The sequence below is a fragment of the Stegostoma tigrinum genome, chromosome 13 (assembly GCF_030684315.1).
Source record: "Stegostoma tigrinum isolate sSteTig4 chromosome 13, sSteTig4.hap1, whole genome shotgun sequence".
NCBI lineage: Eukaryota > Metazoa > Chordata > Chondrichthyes > Orectolobiformes > Stegostomatidae > Stegostoma > Stegostoma tigrinum.
The window spans coordinates 27,573,421-27,595,719 of record NC_081366.1 but is presented as its reverse complement, the minus strand read 5'-3'; the positions used below and the strand labels follow the sequence as shown (position 1 = coordinate 27,595,719).

The window sequence follows — 22,299 nt, the reverse complement described above, 5'->3', positions numbered from 1 at the left end:
GGTGGGATGAGGTTAGTAGGTAGCTGGGGGTACGGCTTGGGGTGGGAGGAAGGGATGGGTGAGAGGAAGAACCGGTTAGGGAGGCAGAGACAGGTTGGACTGGTTTTTGGGATGCAGTGGGTGGTGGGGGGGGGGGGGGGGGGGGGGGGGGGAGAAGAGCTGGGCTGGTTGTGTGGTGCAGTGGGGGGGAGGGGACAAACTGGGCTGGTTTAGGGATGCAGTAGGGGAAGGGGAGATTTTGAAACTGGTGAAGTCCACATTGATACCATATGGCTGCAGGGTTCCCAGGCGGAATTGAGTTGCTGTTCCTGCAACCTTCGGGTCGCATCATTGTGGCAGTGCAGGAGGCCCATGATGGGCATGTCATCTAGAGAATGGGAGGGGTAGTGGAAATGGTTTGCGACTGGAGGTGCAGTTGTTTGTTGCGAACTGAGCGGAGGTGTTCTGCAAAGCGGTACCCAAGCCTCCGCTTGGTTTTCCCAACGTAGAGGAAGCCGCGCCGGGTACAGTGGATGCAGTATACCACATTGGCAGATGTGCAGGTGAACCTCTGCTTAATGTGGAATGTCATCTTGGGGCCTGGGATAGGGGTGAGGGAGGAGGTGTGGGGACAAGTGTAGCATTTCCTGCGGTTGCAGGGGAAGGTGCCGGGTGTGGTGGGGTTGGAGGGCAGTGTGGAGCGAACAAGGGAGTCACGGAGAGAGTGGTCTCTCCGGAAAGCAGACAGGGGTGGGGATGGAAAAATGTCTTGGGTGGTGGGGTCAGATTGTAAATGGCGGAAGTGTCGGAGGATGATGCGAACAGTTCATCCACTTCACCAACACCTTCCACCCCAACCTTCAGTTCACCTGGGCCATCTCCAGCACATCCACACCTTCCTGGACCTCTCAGTCTCCATCTCAGGCAACCAGCTTGTAACTGATGTCCATTTCAAGCCCACCGACTCCCACAGCTACCTAGAATACACCTCCTCCCACCCACCCTCCTGCAAAATTCCATCCCCTATTCCCAATTCCTCCGCCTCCGCCGCATCTGCTCCACGATAAGACATTCCACTCCCGCACATCCCAGATGTCCAAGTTCTTTAAGGACCGCAATTTTCCCCCCCACAGTGATCGAGAACGCCCTTGACCGCGTCTCCCGTATTTCCCGCAACACATCCCTCTCACCCCGCCCCCGCCCACAACCGCCCTAAGAGGATCCCCCTCGTTCTCACACACCACCCTACCAACCTCCGGATACAACGCATCATCCTCCGACACTTCCGCCATTTACAATCTGACCCCACCACCCAAGACATTTTTCCATCCCCACCCGTCTGCTTTCCGGAGAGACCACTCTCTCCGTGACTCCCTTGTTCGCTCCACACTGCCCTCCAACCCCACCACACCCGGCACCTTCCCCTGCAACCGCAGGAAATGCTACACTTGTCCCCACACCTCCTCCCTCACCCCTGTCCCAGGCCCCAAGATGACATTCCACATTAAGCAGAGGTTCACCTGCACATCTGCCAATGTGGTATACTGCATCCACTGTACCCGGTGCGGGTTCCTCTACATTGGGGAAACCAAGCGGAGGCTTGGGGACCGCTTTGCGGAACACCTCCGCTCAGTTCGCAACAAACAACTGCACCTCCCAGTCGCAAACCATTTCCACTCCCCCTCCCATTCTCTAGACGACATGTCCATCATGGGCCTCCTGCAGTGCCACAATGATGCCACCCGAAGGTTGCAGGAACAGCAACTCATATTCCGCCTGGGAACCCTGCAGCCATATGGTATCAATGTGGACTTCACCAGTTTCAAAATCTCCCCTTCCCCCACTGCACCACACAACCAGCCCAGCTCTTCCCCCCCACCCACTGCATCCCAAAACCAGTCCAACCTGTCTCTGCCTCCCTAACCGGTTCTTCCTCTCACCCATCCCTTCCTCCCACCCCACTCCGCACCCCCAGCTACCTACTAACCTCATCCCACCTCCTTGACCTGTCCGTCTTCCCTGGACTGACCTATCCCCTCCCTACCTCCCCACCTATACTCTCTCCACCTATCTTCTTTACTCTCCATCTTCGGTCCGCCTCCCCCTCTCTCCCTATTTATTCCAGTTCCCTCTCCGCATCCCCCTCTCTGATGAAGGGTCTAGGCCCGAAACGTCAGCTTTTGTGCTCCTGAGATGCTGCTTGGCCTGCTGTGTTCATCCAGCCTCACATTTTATTATCCTTAGGTTGCTGGTTCAATTCCAGCGCATGGGAGTCCACCATGCTTCTTAAGGTGGCATGGTGGCTCAGTGGTTAACACTGCTCCCTCACAGCACCCTCTGGCGAATGTCTATGTGGAGTTTTCACATTCTCCCCGTGTCTGCATGCTCCCCGTGTCTGCATGGGTTTCCTCCGGGTGCTCTGGATTCCTCGCACTGTCCAAAGATGTGCAGGCTAGATAGACTGGCCATGCTAAATTGCCCATAGTGATCAGGGATGTGTAGATTAGGGGGCTGGCTTGCTCTGTGGGTCGGCATGGACGTGTTGGCCAAAGGGCCTGTTTCCATGCTGTAGGGATTCTATGAACTATGAACCAGTCTTTGTCTAAGTCATTAACATAATTTTCCAAACAGCTGAAGCCCCAGTACTGATATTGATGGCACCCCACCAAGTTACAGCCTCCAAATTTGAAAATGCCTCCCTTATCCCCACTTCATTTCCAGTCTGTTAATTCTAGCCATGCTAATGCAATACCTGTCAATGTTATACATCCTTGTTGCTTGTTAGCTGTACAGTTGCACCTACACACAAACATTCAAAATAGAAACAGAAGATGTGCACCATTAGGCCTGTGCCAATCAATAATATCTGGTTGATGTTTGTGTTTCCAATTCCACATTACCATCTACCTCCTGTAACTCTTGGCTAACAAGAATCTACCTCTGCATTAACAACTTCACCTAATACATTTACCAGCTCTGATTGCCATCCCCATTTCTCCATTGCCACCGAACAGTCCGAGTAACACCCTGTTGAACCCACTGCTTCCTACTTCATTCATTTTAAGAAAAGAACGCTTACTTGACCAATTTGTCTTACCTTCTCTTTTATAATAGGAAAATGTAGAGTGTTACAAATCATTAGGAAATTAACTGTTGAAAACAGGAGGTTGATTATTGAGGAAGGGATGGAGACATTGATTTGAATCAGTAAGAGAATAATAATTTTACATGTCAACTATTGCACCGGCAATGAGAAGCAGACTAGAGAGAACATAAAGTGTGACAACAAAGTGCGTCAGTTACGAGAGAGCCAGGGCTAAATTATTCCACTAAGTTTTCTAAGTGTGTGGTTAGGATATCAGATTGTAACAAACATGCAGCTGCCACCAGTGAAATAATATCAGATGTGCTGCTGATCAGTTGACTAAGAACTGACATGCAAGCAAGGACAAGTATTGTTTTCTTTCATGGGCCTAGGTACTGAAGATCTGGTAAATTCCATAAGATAGAGGTTGATGCATTGGGGGGATCTAGTGGTGATATGGCAGGTCTTATTTTGCCACTTGTTGCTATGTGGCTTTCAGTGGTCACACATTTCCTGTCATCCACGCAACTGAATGGCCCAAGATTGGAGCAATTGAAGTGCCAACCCGTCCTGAAACTAGCTATCTTTCTCCAATGTAGGTGATCATGGAAACAGCATGTTGAGGCCCATAAGTGGCCACTAATTGACCACTTAAGGGCCTAAATTACTGGCAAGTCAAGAAAATCGTGCATGAACATTCTTGTCCAGCGTATAAATCGCACAGGTGGTGAGATGGGATAGTTTCTTTCCAAGAGAGGATCATTCAATTACTTCTTCTTGCCACCTGGAGGAGAAATTCCATGCTTGGTTGATAAAACTACACTCAGGTGGAATTAAATGACAAAATCACTAACATCACCATAGTATGTCGCAAGGAAAAAGGTTCACTATCTGTAAAACTTTGCAAGATCAAATAGTACTACTGCACTTTTATTCATAAATTCGAGCTTATAATATAATGCAACTACACCCTTCCCTAGCTACAGTTCCTCTACTTGCAAACCTGAATTACTATTTGAAAAAAAAAAGTACAGAATGCATTATTTTAGTATGGATTTGAATCCTAAATTATATTACCACTCATTACAATTACTCCCTGCATTTTAACCCTTCCCATGAAACTAATTCTTTACAGCTCATGTAGAATACTGGTGCTCCAAGAAAAATACTAGACTATGATTACAATTAAATCATTCACAAATTAGTAAAATTTCCAACTACAGGATGCTGGATATCTGCTTACAAATCCTAGCTGTCAGATAGATTGCTACACCAGGGCCCAACTAACTTCTTATAGGTGAGATGCCTTCTATTAATCTTCACGAATATGGACTAAAAGGTAATATAAATTATAGAAGAATAAATATTATAATGATGAAAACAAACACAATAAACAAACTATGCTGTGAAAGATGTTTGAACAAGTTTGCCATTTGGGGCTAGGTTTGTTCTCTTCTCTCTTACCTTCTGCCTCTCTGAATATTTCCACTGAAGAACAACTTTCTGCTCCAGTTGAGGAACTGCTGTCCACAAGCAACTCTGAATCCAATGAAGGCAAGAGGTAAGCCAAAGTTTCAGTTGTTAGACAAAGTTCTTCTATAGAGGAGAAAACATTGGAAATGTTATTTTGGCATGTTATCTTAGTTCAATTTTAAGGACACCAATTAAAAATGCTAAATACATGCAAGTTGAGTAAAATTTCTCACGGTCCTTCAAAAACTAATCAGGCCAAACTGACACCAACCCAAAAGAAGTGACATTAGGACAAATAACAAAAACCTGGTCAAAGAATTAAGTTGCATGAGGCATCCTGAGAACAAATGTACTGAAAATAACAGATGAAATTGGAGTAGCAAGCAATACAAGAGCTCATACTTGCTCTACCACTTTATGATCATTGCTGATCTTCCATCTTAATTCCACTTACCTACCAACACCCCACATCCTTTACTTGCCAGAGAGTGATCAGAGGTCCATCTTAAAATATTCAACAACACAGCATCCATAAATCTCTGGAATAGGGAATTCCAAAGATTCAGAAGAATTTTAAAATCAGAGAAGTGAAGGCTGTGAGGGCTGGCATGAAAGAGGAGTTGAAGCCTTAGGCAGATCAGCTACGACCTTATGGAATGGCAGCACAGGTTTGATGGGCTGACTGGCCAACCCTTGCTAATATTTATTATGCTTCTTTTGAGTTAAGGTATTTCTCCTCATCTCAATCCTGAATGATCAATCCGATATCCTGTGTCCACGGGTGTTGGGTACCCCAGTCAAAACAAGCAGCCCCTCTGTCCTTATTCTATCAACTGCCATCAGAATCATATGTTTCAATGAGATCACTTTTATTAATTAAATTGATATTAGCTCAATATACTCAGCTACTAATCATAGGGCAATCATCTCATCTCAGTACCAAATCTAGTTAACCTTCACTATAATGTCTGCAAGCCAAGTATATCATTCCTTCCACTGGAAACCAAAACTACATTACTGTTGATGTCTCAAAGTCCCATATAATAGATGAAGCATCTTATTCTTTGTACTCTAATCCCCTCAAGGTTAACATGCCATTTTTGTTCTCAAAGTTTTGCTGTACCTGCTTACTGACTGTGTTCATTGTATAAGCATACCCATATTAGACTATCAACATTTTCAAATTTCACATCTTGTAGAAGATATTTTGCTTTCCTGTTCTTACTACCAGTGAATAGCTTCACATTATACTCAACTGTCACCTTGATATCCATTAACCTCATCTTCCTACATTTCTTTGCAGCCACTTTGTGCCCATCTCAGTTTACAACCACATCTAGCTTTGGTCAACCAATCAGGATAAAATATAGTCTCTGTCAAGTCACTATATAATTTGCAAATAGCTGAAGCTCCAGCACGGATATTGATGGCACCCCACCAAAGTAAAGCCTCCAAACTTGAAAATGACCCCTTTATCCCTGCTTCATATCCTGTCTGTTAATTCTAGCCATGCTAATGCAATACCTGTCCATGTCGTACACCCCTGTTGCATGTTATCTTTACAGTGGCACCTACATACAAACAACAAAGAATCACAAGTGGGCCTGTAATAATATGTGGCAGGTGTTCTCAATTCCACATCACAATCTGCCTCCAATAACTCTTGGCTAACAAGAATCTTCCTTTGCCTTAACATTCAATAACGCCCCTCTACCATCTTCTGAAGCAGAGAATTCCAAAGTTGCGCAACTCAGGAAAAAAAAAAAAAAATACATTCCACATTAAGCAGAGGTTCACCTGCACATCTGCCAATGTGGTATACTGCATCCACTGTACCCGGTGCGGCTTCCTCTACATTGGGGAAACCAAGCGGAGGCTTGGGGACCGCTTTGCAGAACACCTCCGCTCAGTTCGTAACAAACAACTGCACCTCCCAGTCGCAAACCATTTCCACTCCCCCTCCCATTCTCTTGATGACATGTCCATCATGGGCCTCCTGCACTGCCACAATGATGCCACCCGAAGGTTGCAGGAACAGCAACTCATATTCCGCCTGGGAACCCTGCAGCCATATGGTATCAATGTGGACTTCACCAGTTTCAAAATCTCCCCTTCCCCCACTGCATCCCTAAACCAGCCCAGTTCATCCCCTCCCCCCACTGCACCACACAACCAGCCCAGCTCTTCCCCCCCACCCACTGCATCCCAAAACCAGTCCAACCTGTCTCTGCCTCCCTAACCGGTTCTTCCTCTCACCCATCCCTTCCTCCCACCCCAAGCCGCACCCCCAGCTACCTACTAACCTCATCCCACCTCCTTGACCTGTCCGTCTTCCCTGGACTGACCTATCCCCTCCCTACCTCCCCACCTACACCCTCTCCACCTATCTTCTTTACTCTCCATCTTCGGTCCGCCTCCCCCTCTCTCCCTATTTATTCCAGTTCCCTCCCCCCATCCCCCTCTCTGATGAAGGGTCTAGGCCCGAAACGTCAGCTTTTGTGCTCCTGAGATGCTGCTTGGCCTGCTGTGTTCATCCAGCCCCACATTTTATTATCTATAAAAAAAAAATCTCATCTGCTCTAAAAAGGGGTCACCTGTAATTTAAAAGCAATGCCCCTACTCTGGACTCACCCACAAGGGGAAACATCCTTTCCATGCATCTAGTCAAGACCATGCAGGATCTTATATAATGCAAACAAGTCACCCCTCACTCTTTCAAATGCCACAAGAAAACAAGCCCAGTCTGTCCAACATATCCTGAAAACAACACATTCGTCCCAGATATCAATGTTGTGAAGCTCTTCCGTATCACCTTAAATGCACTTACGCTCTTCCCTAAATAAAACTGAAACCACATGCAGTATTCAAGATGTGGTCTCACTAAAACCCTGTATGACTGAAGTATGACATCCAAACTTTTATGTACAAGCCCTCTCATAATAAAGTATAGCATCCCAGTAGTCTTCTTGAATGCATGTCATATCTACACACTAGCTTTGACTCATGCACTAAAACATCTAAAGTCTTGGGTTCTTCAAGTTTCTAGCATTGCTCTCTTTCAAGTAATAACCCACTTTTTCATTTTTGACCAAAGTAAACTACTTCATTGATCAGATCATATTTACTTCCTTCGATGTGCATTATCAATTCCTTTACTGCTATGAATGCTACGTGCATGCACAGACAGCCTTTAATTTTGTTTGTTTGTTACAGTTGTAGAATACTTTAAATCATGGTGTATTCCAAGGCCTTTTCTGTCCTTTGCTGCTATTCTGAACCCAACTTCCCTCTTACTTGTTCTCTATTCTTTAACATATCATGCCTTTCTACACTTGATCTCTTACTCGCACTAGTTGGTTTAAAACTCTTTCTACTTCCCTAGTGTTATAAAGTGAAAATTGACCACCAACCGCTCCCACCCTCCCCGAGAACTAAAAGCGAAACACCCTAAGGAGGAGCACCTCACCCTATAAAAGGGTGTGAGAAAAGTTACATAACCTGCTTTTCAGCAACTTCTGGTTGTTAAGTAAATCCCTGACACTCACTTTAAAAAAAAACAATAAGTAACAATCCATTTACCTAATTCTAACATTGAACAAATTAACTAAACTATTAGCAAACCAAATAAATCCCTTCTAACTACTAACTATTCCTGAATAAAGCAAAATTGTAATAGTACGCTGATCTAATAAAAGTCCTACTCACACAAATAAAATAGAATTTAGTCTCAAAATTATAGGCACGTCATATGACTTCTGGAATGTTCCGTGCCTTCTCTGTCAATTCTTCCATCAGGAATATTAACTAGCTGTGCTGTTGGCACTGTTGTTATTCAGATGGTGCTTTTTCTAAGACAGAGGTGGCTGTGAGAGCCAGATATTCTCTCGAGAGCTGAGGACTGTTAGCTCTGATGGATGGCAGTTAGCGCTGGGACTTTGTCCAACTGTTCTCTTGTTTTATACCCTTGATGATATAGCAATATTTCTTTCAATAGGTTCGGTCCTATATTGTCAAAACCATCAGATTTGAATTTAGTTAGGTTTTTATGGTATCTCAGTGCCTGTTTCAAGTTGATTGGCTCAATTCAAAAACTTGTCTTGGTAAAAACTGCTGCTTTGCCTGTTAACTGTATGCCCTTTTGGTACAAATGTTTCAATTTGGGTGTTGTCTCTGTACATTCAAACTTACATGCTGCTGCTGATAGAGTGAAAATGAATGTTTAAGCACAGAAAAAGCACATGATCTTTTAAAGGGACCACAGAACCTTCCCCCCCAGTAGTTTACAAACACCAAATTCCAACTTCCTGCCTCCTAATCCATAAGTACACTACCAACTTCGCAACACCTGGTTAAAGTTGCAAGAACAGTGGCCCAATCACTCATGTAGACAGCATGGCAACCCAGCATGGCAGTCTTCACCTTTCCCTATGTTGACGCCAGTGATTCACGATCCAGAACGCACTCCTCCCACACCAGTCTTTAAACCATGTATTCATATTTAATTTTATGTACCCTAAGCCAATTTGCACACGGTTTAGGCCACGATTCAGAGATTATAATCTGAGGTTCTGCTTTTCGATTTAGAGCTTAGAAACTTCATACACTGAATGCAACACTCCTCTTTCCTAGTTTTACTTAAGTTGTTGGCATCAACACTGAATCCTTCCCCTCACAGTGCACGTTCTTTTTCAGCCCTGAATTGATGTCTCGAACCCTGGCCCTAGACAGCCACAGCTATCTAAATTCTTTCACTCTTTGCTGCAAAGGATGGTATCAATCCCCCACACTATACTATCTAGTACTTCCATATTCCTTGTTTCTCTTTCCGCTTGAACTTACTATACCAGTGTCATGTTCAGCTCATCTATCCTGCAGTCTCTGACCTCATCCAAACAGATTTAAGGGGTGTTGGGATTCGGGTATTGAGCTCCATGATCAGACATAATCATAGTGAATGGCAGAGTAGCTTTTAGAGGTCATATGGGCTACCGCTGCTCCTTTCTTCGACATTTCTACAAGACAACCAAAACTGCACACAATATTCAGGTCTCACAAAGGCCCTGTACAACAGCAGCAAGTGATCCCTGTTCCTACACTCAAACCTCCATCTATGGAGGCCGCCATACTATTTTCTTTCTTTCAGACCCATTTTGAATTTTCTTGTTGAATCTGCTTTCACTATACTTTTCAGCCAGTGCATTCCAGATGGTAAACAACGTGCAGTGTTAAATGAACAAAATGCTTAACTTTTCTGATTCTTTTGCAAGGCATCATAGATGAGTTTTCACTTTTCTAATCCTCCTGCTAGTAGGAACACTATTTCCTGGTTTTATCTGTACTCCTTCATCTACTTCCTGCAGAGGAATGGAGAAAGGTGACCTAATGAAATCTACTAAATTGGAGCTGCGCTGTTATTTATAGTGGACAATGTTTGAAATACCTTGGTTCATTTTCATCTCAGAGATTATAGCTTTATGATACTTATTCGAAACTGACAGGTACCTTTCTTATATCAGTCCTACTGCTCATGCAACACTCTCTGGTATAGTTTCTGCTTGCGGGCTCAGCCTAACTAAACCATGGCCGATATTTCTGACTTGACACTGGTTTCTGGCAGCTGAAGGCATATTCAGCAATGGCAAATCTGTGGAGGAATGTCTTCAAGACTTAAGTTGGAGGAATGACAAGTTTGGTCAGGCTGTAAACGACTGGTGGTACACCAAACGTGAAGATTAGGAAAATAAATATTTAAATATGAAGAAGTGTTGGAGCCAGGAGCCAGTAGCATTTGCCAGCACAGGAATGATTGTCAGTGGGACACAGTGCAGCTTTTGACAGAAACAGTTAATGCTATTAAGCAACGAGCATCTGTTCTCTACTCATTTTATGCTAATTTCCTCATTCATGTTATGGTCACATTGACATGTGACTGTTACAACAGTCTCCTGGCGATCTTCCACGCTAACCATTTGTCAATAATTTAGGTAAGGGAATTAAATATAATATTTCCAAGTTCGTTAATGCCACAAAAGGTGACAAACATAGATGAAAAGGCAAGTGGTGAAGATTACTCACTGTCTGCACAGGGCTTATAGACAGATCAAGTGAGTGAGCAAAAATTTGGCAGATGGGATATAATGTAGGAAAATTAGGTTATTCACTTTGGAAGAATAGAGGAGATGAATGTTAGATAGTGGAAAAAAGACTGCAGAAAGCTACAGCATACTGAGTTTTGTAAGTCCTAATGCATGAATCAGAAATGGCTAGCAAAATACAGTGGACAGAGAAGACAAATAGGATATTGCTCTTTATTCTAAAGAGAATGGCAGATAAAAATAGAACGTCTAGCTAAAACTATCTGAGGCACTTGTCAGACAAGAGCTGGAATATTGTGATGAGTTGCGGTCTCTTGTCTAACGTAAGACGTACTGGTATTGCAAGCAGACAGTTCATTTGGCTGATCCTGGAACTTGTTTTGTAAGGAGAGGTCGTGTAGGTTGGGCAAGTGCTCATTGGAGTTTAGAAGAATGACAGGCTACTTTCTTTAAATGTACAAGATTCTTAGAAGGCTTGACAGAGTAGATGCACAGAGACTGTTTCTCCTGCAAGAGACTACAGATCACAGCAACATGGTTGCTTAGTGGTTATCACTGCCTCACAGTACCAGGGATCTGGATTTGATTCCAGCCTCAAACAACTGCACGTGGAGTTTGCACATTCTGCGTCTGCACGGTTTTCCTCACTCAATCCACAGATGTGGAGTCTGGGCGGACTGGCTATGCTAAATTGTCTATAGGGTTCAGGGATGTGCAGACTAGATGGGTTAGCAATGGGAAATGCAAGGTTACAGGGATAGGGTAAAGGGGTGGGTCTGGCTGAGATGCTCTTCGGACAATTGGTGTTGACTCGATGGGCTTCCACACTGCAAGGATTCCATGATTCTATTTTCTTAGCCTGTGAAATAATTGGAGGCATTTTCATCTTGTTCTATAAAACCCAAATTCTGAAAATGGTATTAAAACTAGTGGCACATAGGTGGTGGTTACTTTTTTGAAGAGTCTAGAAAGTCAGAGTCCTTTCCAGACCTGGACGTAACCTAGCATGCATTGCATAGCTGGTGTTCAAGCCCCCTGCAACAGGAACAAGAGAGTGTTTACTTGTAATGTGGAATTTATGACAGGATGAATGATTAAAAAGAATTACAGGCAGCTTTTGAATCAGAATAATCAAGGATTCATTTCAGCCTAGAAAACCCAGGAGATTGAAAGCTTACAGATCAGTTTGAGGAGATCTGATCGAGGTCAGAAACAAACACAGTTTCTCTTGTGGAAAGGAGTATGGGTCAGTTCAGAGAAAGCACTTATCTTGGAACAAATGCTTAAAACTTGTGAAACATCCAGACCAGGTGAGAGATTTAGAAATCTGACAAGTCTAAACCTGCAATTTTTTTTTTTGAGTAAAAAAACACAACTTTACAGTTCACATGAGAGAACTGGGAGAACAGTTATGTCAAACTTAAAGAATAAATGATATAGAAGGATAAATTCTTTGGAGTTGACTCACTGTAAAAGTGATCATGTTGGGGAATAGATGAGATTTTATTTTGATGTTTTAAGATATTTCAAACAGTCCTCCACTTTTAGATTGCTTGGCTTTTTTCCTCCACTGTCTCATTGAATGCCTTTTGGAGTCAGGGTACACCACATCGTTCAGTTTCCTCTTCCATTACCCGCAAAAGTTCATGGGCCTATAGACATTGTGGATGCATTGTTTGTTATCTTCCAAAATTCTGTAATCTGGAAGGGTACTTGTATTGTCGAACGCAATTCTGTAGTCTGGAATGGTACTTGTATTGTTATAACTCCATTGTTCAAAGAAAAGAAGAGAAGCAATGGATAACTGCAGACCTATTACTGATAGTGGGAAAACATTACAATCTATTCGAAAGGATAACTGGATACTTTGAAAGTCATGGTAACATTAGGCAGTCAGATGTGGTTTCCATTTTGTAAATCCATGTTAACAGATTGGATGGAGTTGTCGGATGATATTACATGTAGCATTAATAAAGAGAACTAGAAGATGTGTAAATTATGTCTCACAAAAGAAGGATAGTAAACAAAAATAGAACACGAGGTTGGGGTAATACACCAGAATGGATCTAAATTAGTTAAAAGGACAAAAAATACAGCAGGAATAAACAGGCTATTGTCAGAACGGTAGGCTGTTACTTGTGGAGTACCATAAGGATCAGCTAATCACAATTTATATAAACAATTTAGATGTGGAGACCAGATGTGCTATTTCCAAACTTGCTAATGACAAAACTTCACACTTTCCAATGAATTCATAAAACAATGTAGACTTTCTCTGATTACATTATCATTTTATAAACAAAACTGCACAATTTTGCTGACAATTGACAAGAGGCAGCCCACAAGATCTCCATTTTGGCTCCTTCCTTAAGGAAGGTGTTTTTCTGTGACCATATGGAATGCTCTGGTGTCCAAATAATTTCTGAAAATGATAATTATTACATGCACTCTCTCTATAGCTTCCTTTTTACAGCCCTCTAGATAGGTGAAGTGACTAGACAAAGGAAAAGGATTATTTCAAAAGAAGTTTGAATGTAGAGCAACAACTGGATACAATCTATTAATACAAATAAAAATATGATCAAATAAGGAGCATCTGTAAATGGCGTCTAGTTAGTGACTTGAGCAACCCGAGCAACCCTACTTTAAACTGGCCTGCTGTGTTCCTCCAGGTCCACATTTTTGTTTTAAATTTCTGACTCCAGCATCTGCAGTTCTTGCGATGTCAGTGGTTTAAAAATCTTAGCCATTTACTAGTTTTATTTTTTCACAAAAAGGAAAGATTCAAATTACATTGAAACGTGGATATCAGCATTCAAGTATCCAAAAGAATCAGCTTCAAAACACTTCTCGAAGCCTTGACAAATAGATAGAATTTAGCAGAAACACACAAATGTGAGCAATTCAACCTGTGGAAGACGGTTTCATCAAAACATCATCTAAACCAGTACAATCAAACAAACAAACACTAAAATTGGAATCTGCAATAAAGGTTGCATTACATAGTTTGCCTAAAATCAACCAGTGATAAAATGCAGAACATTGTCATGACAGCTCCCTGTACAAATTTTCTAGCTACGAAGATATAAATCTGTTTGACGCTATGAACACGATCTTTCCAATCACAAGTATATTATTATAATTTAATTGTTATTGATAGGGGAAGACTGCAGGTTGCTAAATGCTTTAAAACAAAAAAAGAGAAATACCTAGAGTATAAAAAGAGCAATCAGACACTTTATATATGCCAAGCCAGCTTTTCTTTCTCCTGAACATACTGTTTGTAAACAGCACCAATTTTGGGAGTGTTTGGTAACATTTCAAACTCGGTTAGTGAATGTTAACTAATAACAATGTTTGGGTGTTGAAGAAGTCACACTGGACTTGAATCTTAACCATTTTTCTCCCTCTATAAGATGCTGCCAGATCTGCTGAGTTTCTCCAGCAATGTGTTTATTTGAACATTTTGGATTGGTAAATGTAAAATGCCAAAAGCATATCAACTTCCTGTAAATGCAAAGGAACCTTTAAAGGACATGTTCTATGCTTAGAAAAAAAAATTACACCTTCCTTGATTGTCGCTGAAAGATTTAAGAAATTTCAAAAGCACTTTCTTACCTGAAGTAGCTTCAATGTACACAGAACAGTTTGCATTTTTGGAATTATTCTGGGTAAATTCCTGAAACAAATTTGCAATTTATAAACTTCAAATATCTGGACCTAGTTTTCAAGTTTCAACCCAAGTAAAAAGGTTTTGTCCAGATAAAACCTATAAATTGAAGTGTACAAATGTTTACACTGAGTAGGATTGAATGTTATGAGATTAACAGTTAGCCCTCTAGTCAGTCATGATGTAACAAGGCAATAAGTAATTAAAAGCATATTTTGAAAAGTAGCAATATGGATTCCAAACACAAGAAATGAAAGTATCCTTTTAAAAAGTTTTTCGGCATTTTGTTAAGCAACAGAAAAAAAAACAAAGGGATACAGATAGGGTTAATAGTAGCTGTCTTTTGCCTAGGGTGTGGTATTTCAAGAATTGGGGACGCATTTTTAAGGTGAGAGAAGGAAGATTTAAAGAAGACGAGGGGCAAGTTTTTATTTACAAGAGCGTGGCTTGTGTGTGGAATGAACTTCCTGAGGAAAATGGTGGATTTGGGCACAATTACGTTTAAAAGACATTTGGATAAGGCATGAAAAGGTTTGGACTGACATAGCCTAGCAGGTGGAACTAGTTTAGTTTGGGATTATGTTCAACATGGACTGGTTGGGCCAAAGGGTCTGTTTCTGTGCTGTATGACTACATTTAAAAAAGGTAGCAAAATAATGTAAATGCTGGAAACGTGCAATAGAAACAGAAATTGAGTTTGAGTTTACAGGTCAATGAGATTTTGAAATAACTGGAGTGTCTTTCAGATGACAAAAATTTCACAATCCTTACAGCTGGAAACAATGTAGCTTTTTGACCCTTGACTGATATTGCCACTGCCGCATCAAATTGTTTTCTGAAATCATTGTTCCCCACCAGTTTCTACTGGGGTCAGAAGGTAGTAGAGGGTGGCAGGCACAGGGCAGGGAAGAGGGAGGGAGGGGCACCGTGTGAGAGGCAGCTTGAGACAGCTCAACCACAGATACAGGACCTACTGGTCACTGTTTTATTGGAATGTTGTAACAGTGTCATACTACATAAAAACAGGTTTGTCAATGCTTAGCCAAGCCAACTTCCAGTCAATGCCAAGCAAACTCCGAACTACATTAATCCCATTTACCTGAACTTGGTCTATAGCCTGCTATGCACTGACATTTTAAGTGCTCATCCAGCTGCTTCTTAAATGTTGCTAGTGTACCTATCCCCACTACCTTCTCAGGCAACATTTCTGAAAAATCTACCATCCTCTTTTATTTCACCCAATCTCTCTCCAATCTCCTTTAAACTATTCACTCCTCACCTTAAGACGTCTGGTCTTAAATACATTTGCCATGAGGAAGAAGTTCTCATGATCCACCATATATATGCCACTCAATTTTACACACTTCATTCAGACCACGCCCTCAGCATCCTCTGCTCTAAGGAAAACATACCCAGTCTATCAAGTCTCTCTACATAACAGAGATGTTTCATTCCAGGCAACATCATGGTAAATGTCCTCTGTACCCTCAACAATACAATCACATCATTCCAACCAGACTGCAGATGGTACTCAATTTGTGGCCAAAACCAAAGTGGTAACGAGGCTAATAAAGTGTGGAGCTGGATGGACACAGCAGGCCAAGCCGCATCTTAGGAGCACATAAGATGCTGCTTGGCCTGCTGTGTCCATCCAGCTCCACACTTTGTTATCTCAGATTCTCCAGCATCTGCAGTTCCCATTATCTCTGATCACAGTGGTAACGAGGCTTCCTTGTTGTAATATTCCGTGCCCTGGCTAATGAATGAAAGCATACAGTATACCCTCTTCATCACCCACTGACACCTTCAAGGACTTATGGACTTGGACACCGAGATTCCTTTGCTCCTCAACACACCCTAGAGCCCCATCATTCATTGTGTATATCCTTCAGTAATTAGATCTGCCAAATTACATCACCAATATTGTTCTGAAAGTGATAAACCTGCAAGTAATTCAATAAATCTTCTAATAAATCTTGCTTTTTCTATTTGCTTACTATTCTACTCATTCATATCGAGTGCCTAAAATTTCTCATAACTCAGCTACAAGTGCAACAGCAGTTACACGAGGCTAAACAATCCTACTGACTGTTCACTAATTAGTCAATTGATTAACATCAAATTGTCAGTCACATACAAAGAAGCATCAGCTAATATTTTAGTGACTTTTTCATAAAGGACAGTTTGTACTGGCAAATCTGAATTTTTTTTGAAAAGGGTGGCTCAGTTAGTAGACAGCACAATTTCAAGAATGCTGCTTGGCCTGCTGTGTTCATCCAGCCTCACATTTTATTATCTTGGAATTCTCCAGCATCTGCAGTTCCCATTATCTCTGATACAATTTCAAGAATGTTATTTTATAAAGCTCTGCAGAAGACATTTGATAAAGTCTCACATACAGCAAGGTGACTCAGTGGTTTGCACTGCTGCCTCAGTGCCAGGAACCCACGTTCGATTCCACCCTCTGACTACTGTCTATGTGGAGTTTGCAGGTCCTCTCCATGTCTGTGTGGGTTTCCTTTGGGTGCTCCGGTTTCCTCCCAAAGTCCAAAGTTGTGCAGGTTAGGTGGATTGGCCAAGCTAAATTGCCCATCGTGTTCAGGGATGTGTAGGTTAGGTGGGATGCTTTGAAGGTAGTGTGGATTTGTTGGGCTGAAGGGGCTGTTTCCACACTGTTGGGATTCTATGATTCTATATCAACCTGTTTAGTTAAGTGTGAAGCTCATGGAATAGAAGGTAAATTATTGATCTGGTCAAGAAGCTGGCTGAATGGAAGGAGAAAAGAGAGAGTCAGGATAATGGGCAGCAACTCAAGTTGTCAACTGTTGTTGCACTTGCAACTGAGTAAACAGAAGTCTTAAGCATACTTCAGTGAGTAGAAAGTGGTGAGTGGCTTTTCATAAGGTTGAGTATCGAGACCTCAATTATTCATAGATTTATTCATTTAGACGAGGGTGAAGAAAGCTACATATCCAAATTCACTAATGGTACCAACATGGTATTGTAAGCAGTATAGATGATAGAACAGTACAGTGTTACAAAAGGGTATTGCTTCATTGCGCACATGGGCAAATGGATTTCAGCACAGGGGAATAGTAGGCCATCACTCTAGAGCCAAAGTAAAACTGGTTGCATTTTCTCAATTATAAACATCTATAAATAATGGCTGTGTAAAAGGAGCTTGGGATCCAGATATACGACTGAAATGTCAGATGTTAAATTACAGCCTGCTTCCAATATCCCAATTGGCCCTCACCATTTTTCTGATTTCTGAATCTGCTAATTTACTTACACAATGCTACTTTCCTCTTAATGTGGCAGCCACATTCCTCAAGAAATATCCACATTCAGCCACCAATAGAGACATACAGCACGGAAACAAACCCTTCGGTCCAACCAGTCCATGTTGAACATAATTCAAAACTAAACAAGTCCCACCTGCCTGCTCCTTGCTCATATCCCTCCAAGCCTTTCCCATTCATGTACTTGCCCAAATGTCTTTTAAACACTGTAATTGTACCTATATCCATCGCTTCATCAGGAGGTTCATTCCACACATGAACAACCCTCATGTCTTTTTTTTTTTACAGAGGCAAATTTTTTTTAAAAAATCTCTCTTCTCTCACTTTAATGTGCCCTCTCGTCTTGAAATCCCCCACCCTTGGGAAAAGACAACTTCCATTAACATCATTATACCCCTCATTATTGTGTAAACTTCTATCAGGTCACATTTCGACCTCCTATGGACTAGTGAAAAAAGTCCTAGTCTGTCCAGCCTTTCTTTATAACTCAAAACTTCCATATCCGGCAAAATCCGGGTAAATCTCTTCTGAAACCTCTCTAGCTTGGGCAACCAGAACTGGACAGTATTCCAGAAGAGGCCCCACCAATGTCCTGTACAATCTCAACACATTTTCCCAATTCCTACACTCAAAGGTCTGAGCAATGAAGGCAAGCATGCCAAACATCTTTTTAAACCACACTGTCAATATGTGAAGCAACCTTCAAAGAATAATGTACCTGAGCCCCTAGGTACCTCTGTTCTACCACACTAAGGTCCTACCATTAATTGGATAAGCCCTATCCATTTGTTGTATCAAAATGCATTACCTCACATTTATCCAGATTGAACTCCATCTGCCATTTCTCAGCCCATTGGTATACTTGATCAAGATCCCACTGTAATCTCAGACAGCCTTCTTCACTGTCTATTACGTCACCAATTTTGGTTTCATCCACAAACGTATTAATGATTCAGAGATAGGTAGAACTGCCAATGCTGGAGTCTGAGATAACAGTCTGGAGCTGGAGGAACACAGCAGGCCAGCTGCCATTTCGGGTTGTGATCCATTTTCAGAAGAAGGGTCCTGACCTGAAACATTAGCTTTCCTGCTCGTCTGATGATGCAGCCTGGCCTGCTATGTTCCTCCAGCTCCACACTGTGTTATCTTATAATGTACTATGTGTTCTATATTCTCATCCAAATCATTTATACTAATGACATACAAAAGTGAACCCAGAGGCAATCCCTGTGGAACATCACAGGCCTCCAGTCCAAAAAGCAACCCTCCACCAGTACGCCAATTATGTCTCAAATTGGCAAGCCCACCCTGAATCCCATGTAACCTAACTTCACTAATTAGTCTACCTTGCTGAGGGCCAATTGGGATATTGGACAGCAGGCTGTCAAGGGCTTTACTAAAATCCAAATGCACAACATCTACTGCTCTGCCAGTCTTTTTGGTAACTTCCTCAAAAAATATAAAAGAGTTTGAGAGACATAATTTTCCTCACACAAAAGCATGCTGACCATCCATAATCAATTTTTGCCCCTCTAAATGTCCATTAATTCCATCTTTTATAATCACCTCCATAAATTTACCCACAACCAAAGTCAGACTCAAGTCTACAGTTTCCCTGCTTCTCCTTACAACGTTTCTTAAATAAAAGGTACAACATTAGCCACCCTCCAATCATCAGGCACCTCACCCACAGTAGAAGTTGGTTGTTTGGCATATTGATTTAAAACAGATGCTTTACCCAAAATAAACTCTCAATTACATTTAAGTTGCATTCCAACCATTTCCTTGGTAAGCTAGGGCTTGATATTTAAATATGAGATCAGTATACAAAATTAGTTTACAAACTCAGGAAAACTACTGAGCAAACCTGAATTTAAGTCACCAGTGCAATAAGAAACAACTGGTAATTTTATCACTTCCAACAGCAAACACACCTTCCATTGCTGAAGACTAGGACTCCTGTTCTCAAAAGGCTGTGTCTCCTTATTGGTCTTCAAAATGTTTCTTCGGATAGTTCTTTTCATTTGGGTCCGATGCATACTCCTTAAGAATAAGGGCACTATTACTTTAAGCATTAAAAAGTAGTCAAATACTTTCCCTTCACCTCACCTGACAACTGTGCATTCAGACATTTTTCTTCTAGCATTCACATCCTAAAACACTCAATCTCTTTCTTCTCCTTTAAAGATCTTGGTCAACTTGGATCTCTTCTGATAACCAGTACACAGCCTTGAAACTTTTTTTCTATACAAAGTATTTTTCTTCATAACACATTGAACAGCTTTAAAATATGACACTGCATTTTAATAAATTCAGAAATAAAATGCTCTGTTTTAGTATGAATACTTCATTTTTGAAAAGTCAAAGACACAAGAATGAAATGACAAAAAGCCAAAACAATTTAGAGATCTAATTCTTCAGTGTGTGAACTCTGGATTCTTTCCTAAAGCCAACAAAATTGAGAGGTCAGAGATCCACACGATCTGCCCATCCGTATATAAAGGACCAAAAATGTTGTGCAAAGCATCTCTGTCAACAGATTACTCAACCTGAAGGTAATTCTCCTACTGACTAAATTCTGACAGTCTTGTTCCTTGGTGTTTGCAAACTGTTTGAAACATTAGTGAAAGCTGTCCAACTTATTGCACTTTCTTACTCTACCCACACAGCACTTCCTTTCCCCATTGGAATTGCTCACTGGCTGCCCCTTCCCCAAGTCCCTCCAAAACAGATTTCCCAGGTCCACTGGTTGCCCACCAATTCTGAGTGGCCTATTAATTTATTGATAACTTAAAAAAAATAGTATCTCAAGGGATGCAGATGATATTGACAAGGCCAGTAGTTCTTGCCATTTCTTAATTGCCTTTAAAGTGGTGATTTTGGTCAACAGCCTTCATAAACCACAGCAGTCCATTCTCTAGCAGTTCGACACAATCAAGTGGCTTACAAGGTCATGTTAGACAACAGTTAAGAATTAATCACAACTGTGGGTCTGGAATTGCATGTCATTAAGATCAAGTAAGGATGGCACATTTCTTTCCAAATATGACATTGGAAATATTTTCTAATCAGCTCCTTCAGAGATATTACATACTTTTGGAGCACATGAAATGTGGACTCAGGTCTCCTGGTTCAGAGACAGAGACCAGTACCCTTGTACTTGAAGAACCGTAAAACATGACATTATAAACCCATCTGTTTCAATATAATAGCTAATGGCTGTTAAATAGTGTCATTACTGAGATTAGCCTTCAATTCTACAATTTTTAAAAAATTGAACTCATTCACTGAATTTAAATTCCACCAACTACAATGATGATTTTTGAACCCTAGTCTCCAAAGCATTATGCTGCAACTCTGGATCATTATCCTAGTGATATTATCACTCCCACCATCAGCCCCCAAATACTTCTTCCTTACAATGTAATTTGCATATTTTTAAACTTTGTGCATTAATTTATAATAACTCATATGTCACCACATCTAGTGTGGCACAACACTAACCTATGGACAGCAGAAGCCACTTTGTTAGTTGAATACATTTCTGAATCTGCTTCCTCATGAATGAGTGATAGTTTCTTCAATTTGGAACTTGGCTTCACATCTGCAGTGATTGTTTTGAAAAAAGTACAACTGGTTCAGTTAAAGAAAGAATTAACAACACATGCTTACAGTACATTTGAACAAAAATTAAAACAAGATATTGAAGTGCAGCTTCAACTTCTACAAGGAGTACAACACTGGCAGCAGAGAACTAGTTTTTTTTTTAAATACACCCCAAAATTTTCCTTTTTATGATTGTAAACTGTGCTCACAATTTGGCTACCATTTAATCCCTCATAACTACACTGTTGCCCTGATAGATTTATTCATGTCTAAATATGTTGCACTGTAATAAATGTTTTGAGGATTCTACTGATACTCTTGTCTTGGATCAATAAGGATCATGACATTAGGGAAGAAAGCCCTGTAAATGTATGCTAAAATATTTTTAATCTAAATAATTTTTCCTGGATGAATGGGTGATGAAGAAAGATAGTGAACCAACTTCAGCTGAAACAGCAGCGCTATCAATGACAGGAATTCCTCCAAGCTCTGGAAACAGAGGAATCAAAACAGGATTCCTTTCTGAATTGAATTTATTGATCGAAATACATGGACATTAACAGTGTTTGGTAATGTGTTTTTCAGCATACATTGGTAAGACTCATTTGAGTGTCCATTTACACCTCACAATCAGGTGACATCTTTAAAGAATAAATACAATAGTTCAAGTGAAAGAATTAATGTAATCTATAAACACAGCCAATAGTTACAGGGTATCAGTTATATACTTCTCTTTCCATAAAAATGAGCAAGGGAAGAGATTGATTCAGCTGTATATTAGCACACATTTGTTTCTGGTTCAATTTGCCTTTACTGTGAGGCATTAAGTCCCCTGCAATAACAAGAATAAAATCAGTGTTTGAAGGTTTCCAAAAACCATGAATAATATATACCAATATAATTGTTTTCCTTCCCCACCTCTGCTGAGTTGGTGACTGATGTTAGAGTATGGCTTAACTGCATTTCTTCAGTACCTCATGTAATTAGTGATTTTTCACATGTGAAGTCTCATTGAGTCATTAGATAATGATTGTAAATGGAAACTGTAATTTGCTATTCCTTTCTTCTATGATCGAGGATAATAACTTG

General features: G+C 41.2%; 1 protein-coding gene across 1 annotated transcript in view; it reads right to left on the bottom strand.

The window, feature by feature from the left end:
• LOC125458432 (uncharacterized) overlaps positions 1 to 22,299 on the bottom strand; it is a 78,519-nt gene that overhangs the window by 40,925 nt on the left and 15,295 nt on the right. The window contains exons 4-7 of the mRNA XM_059650507.1: positions 21,109 to 21,208; positions 19,539 to 19,647; positions 14,251 to 14,311; positions 4,529 to 4,603 (exon numbers count right to left, since the gene is read on the bottom strand). Coding sequence (XP_059506490.1) covers positions 4,529 to 4,603; positions 14,251 to 14,311; positions 19,539 to 19,647; positions 21,109 to 21,208 — 345 coding nt within the window. The remainder of the gene's footprint in view (positions 1 to 4,528; positions 4,604 to 14,250; positions 14,312 to 19,538; positions 19,648 to 21,108; positions 21,209 to 22,299) is intronic.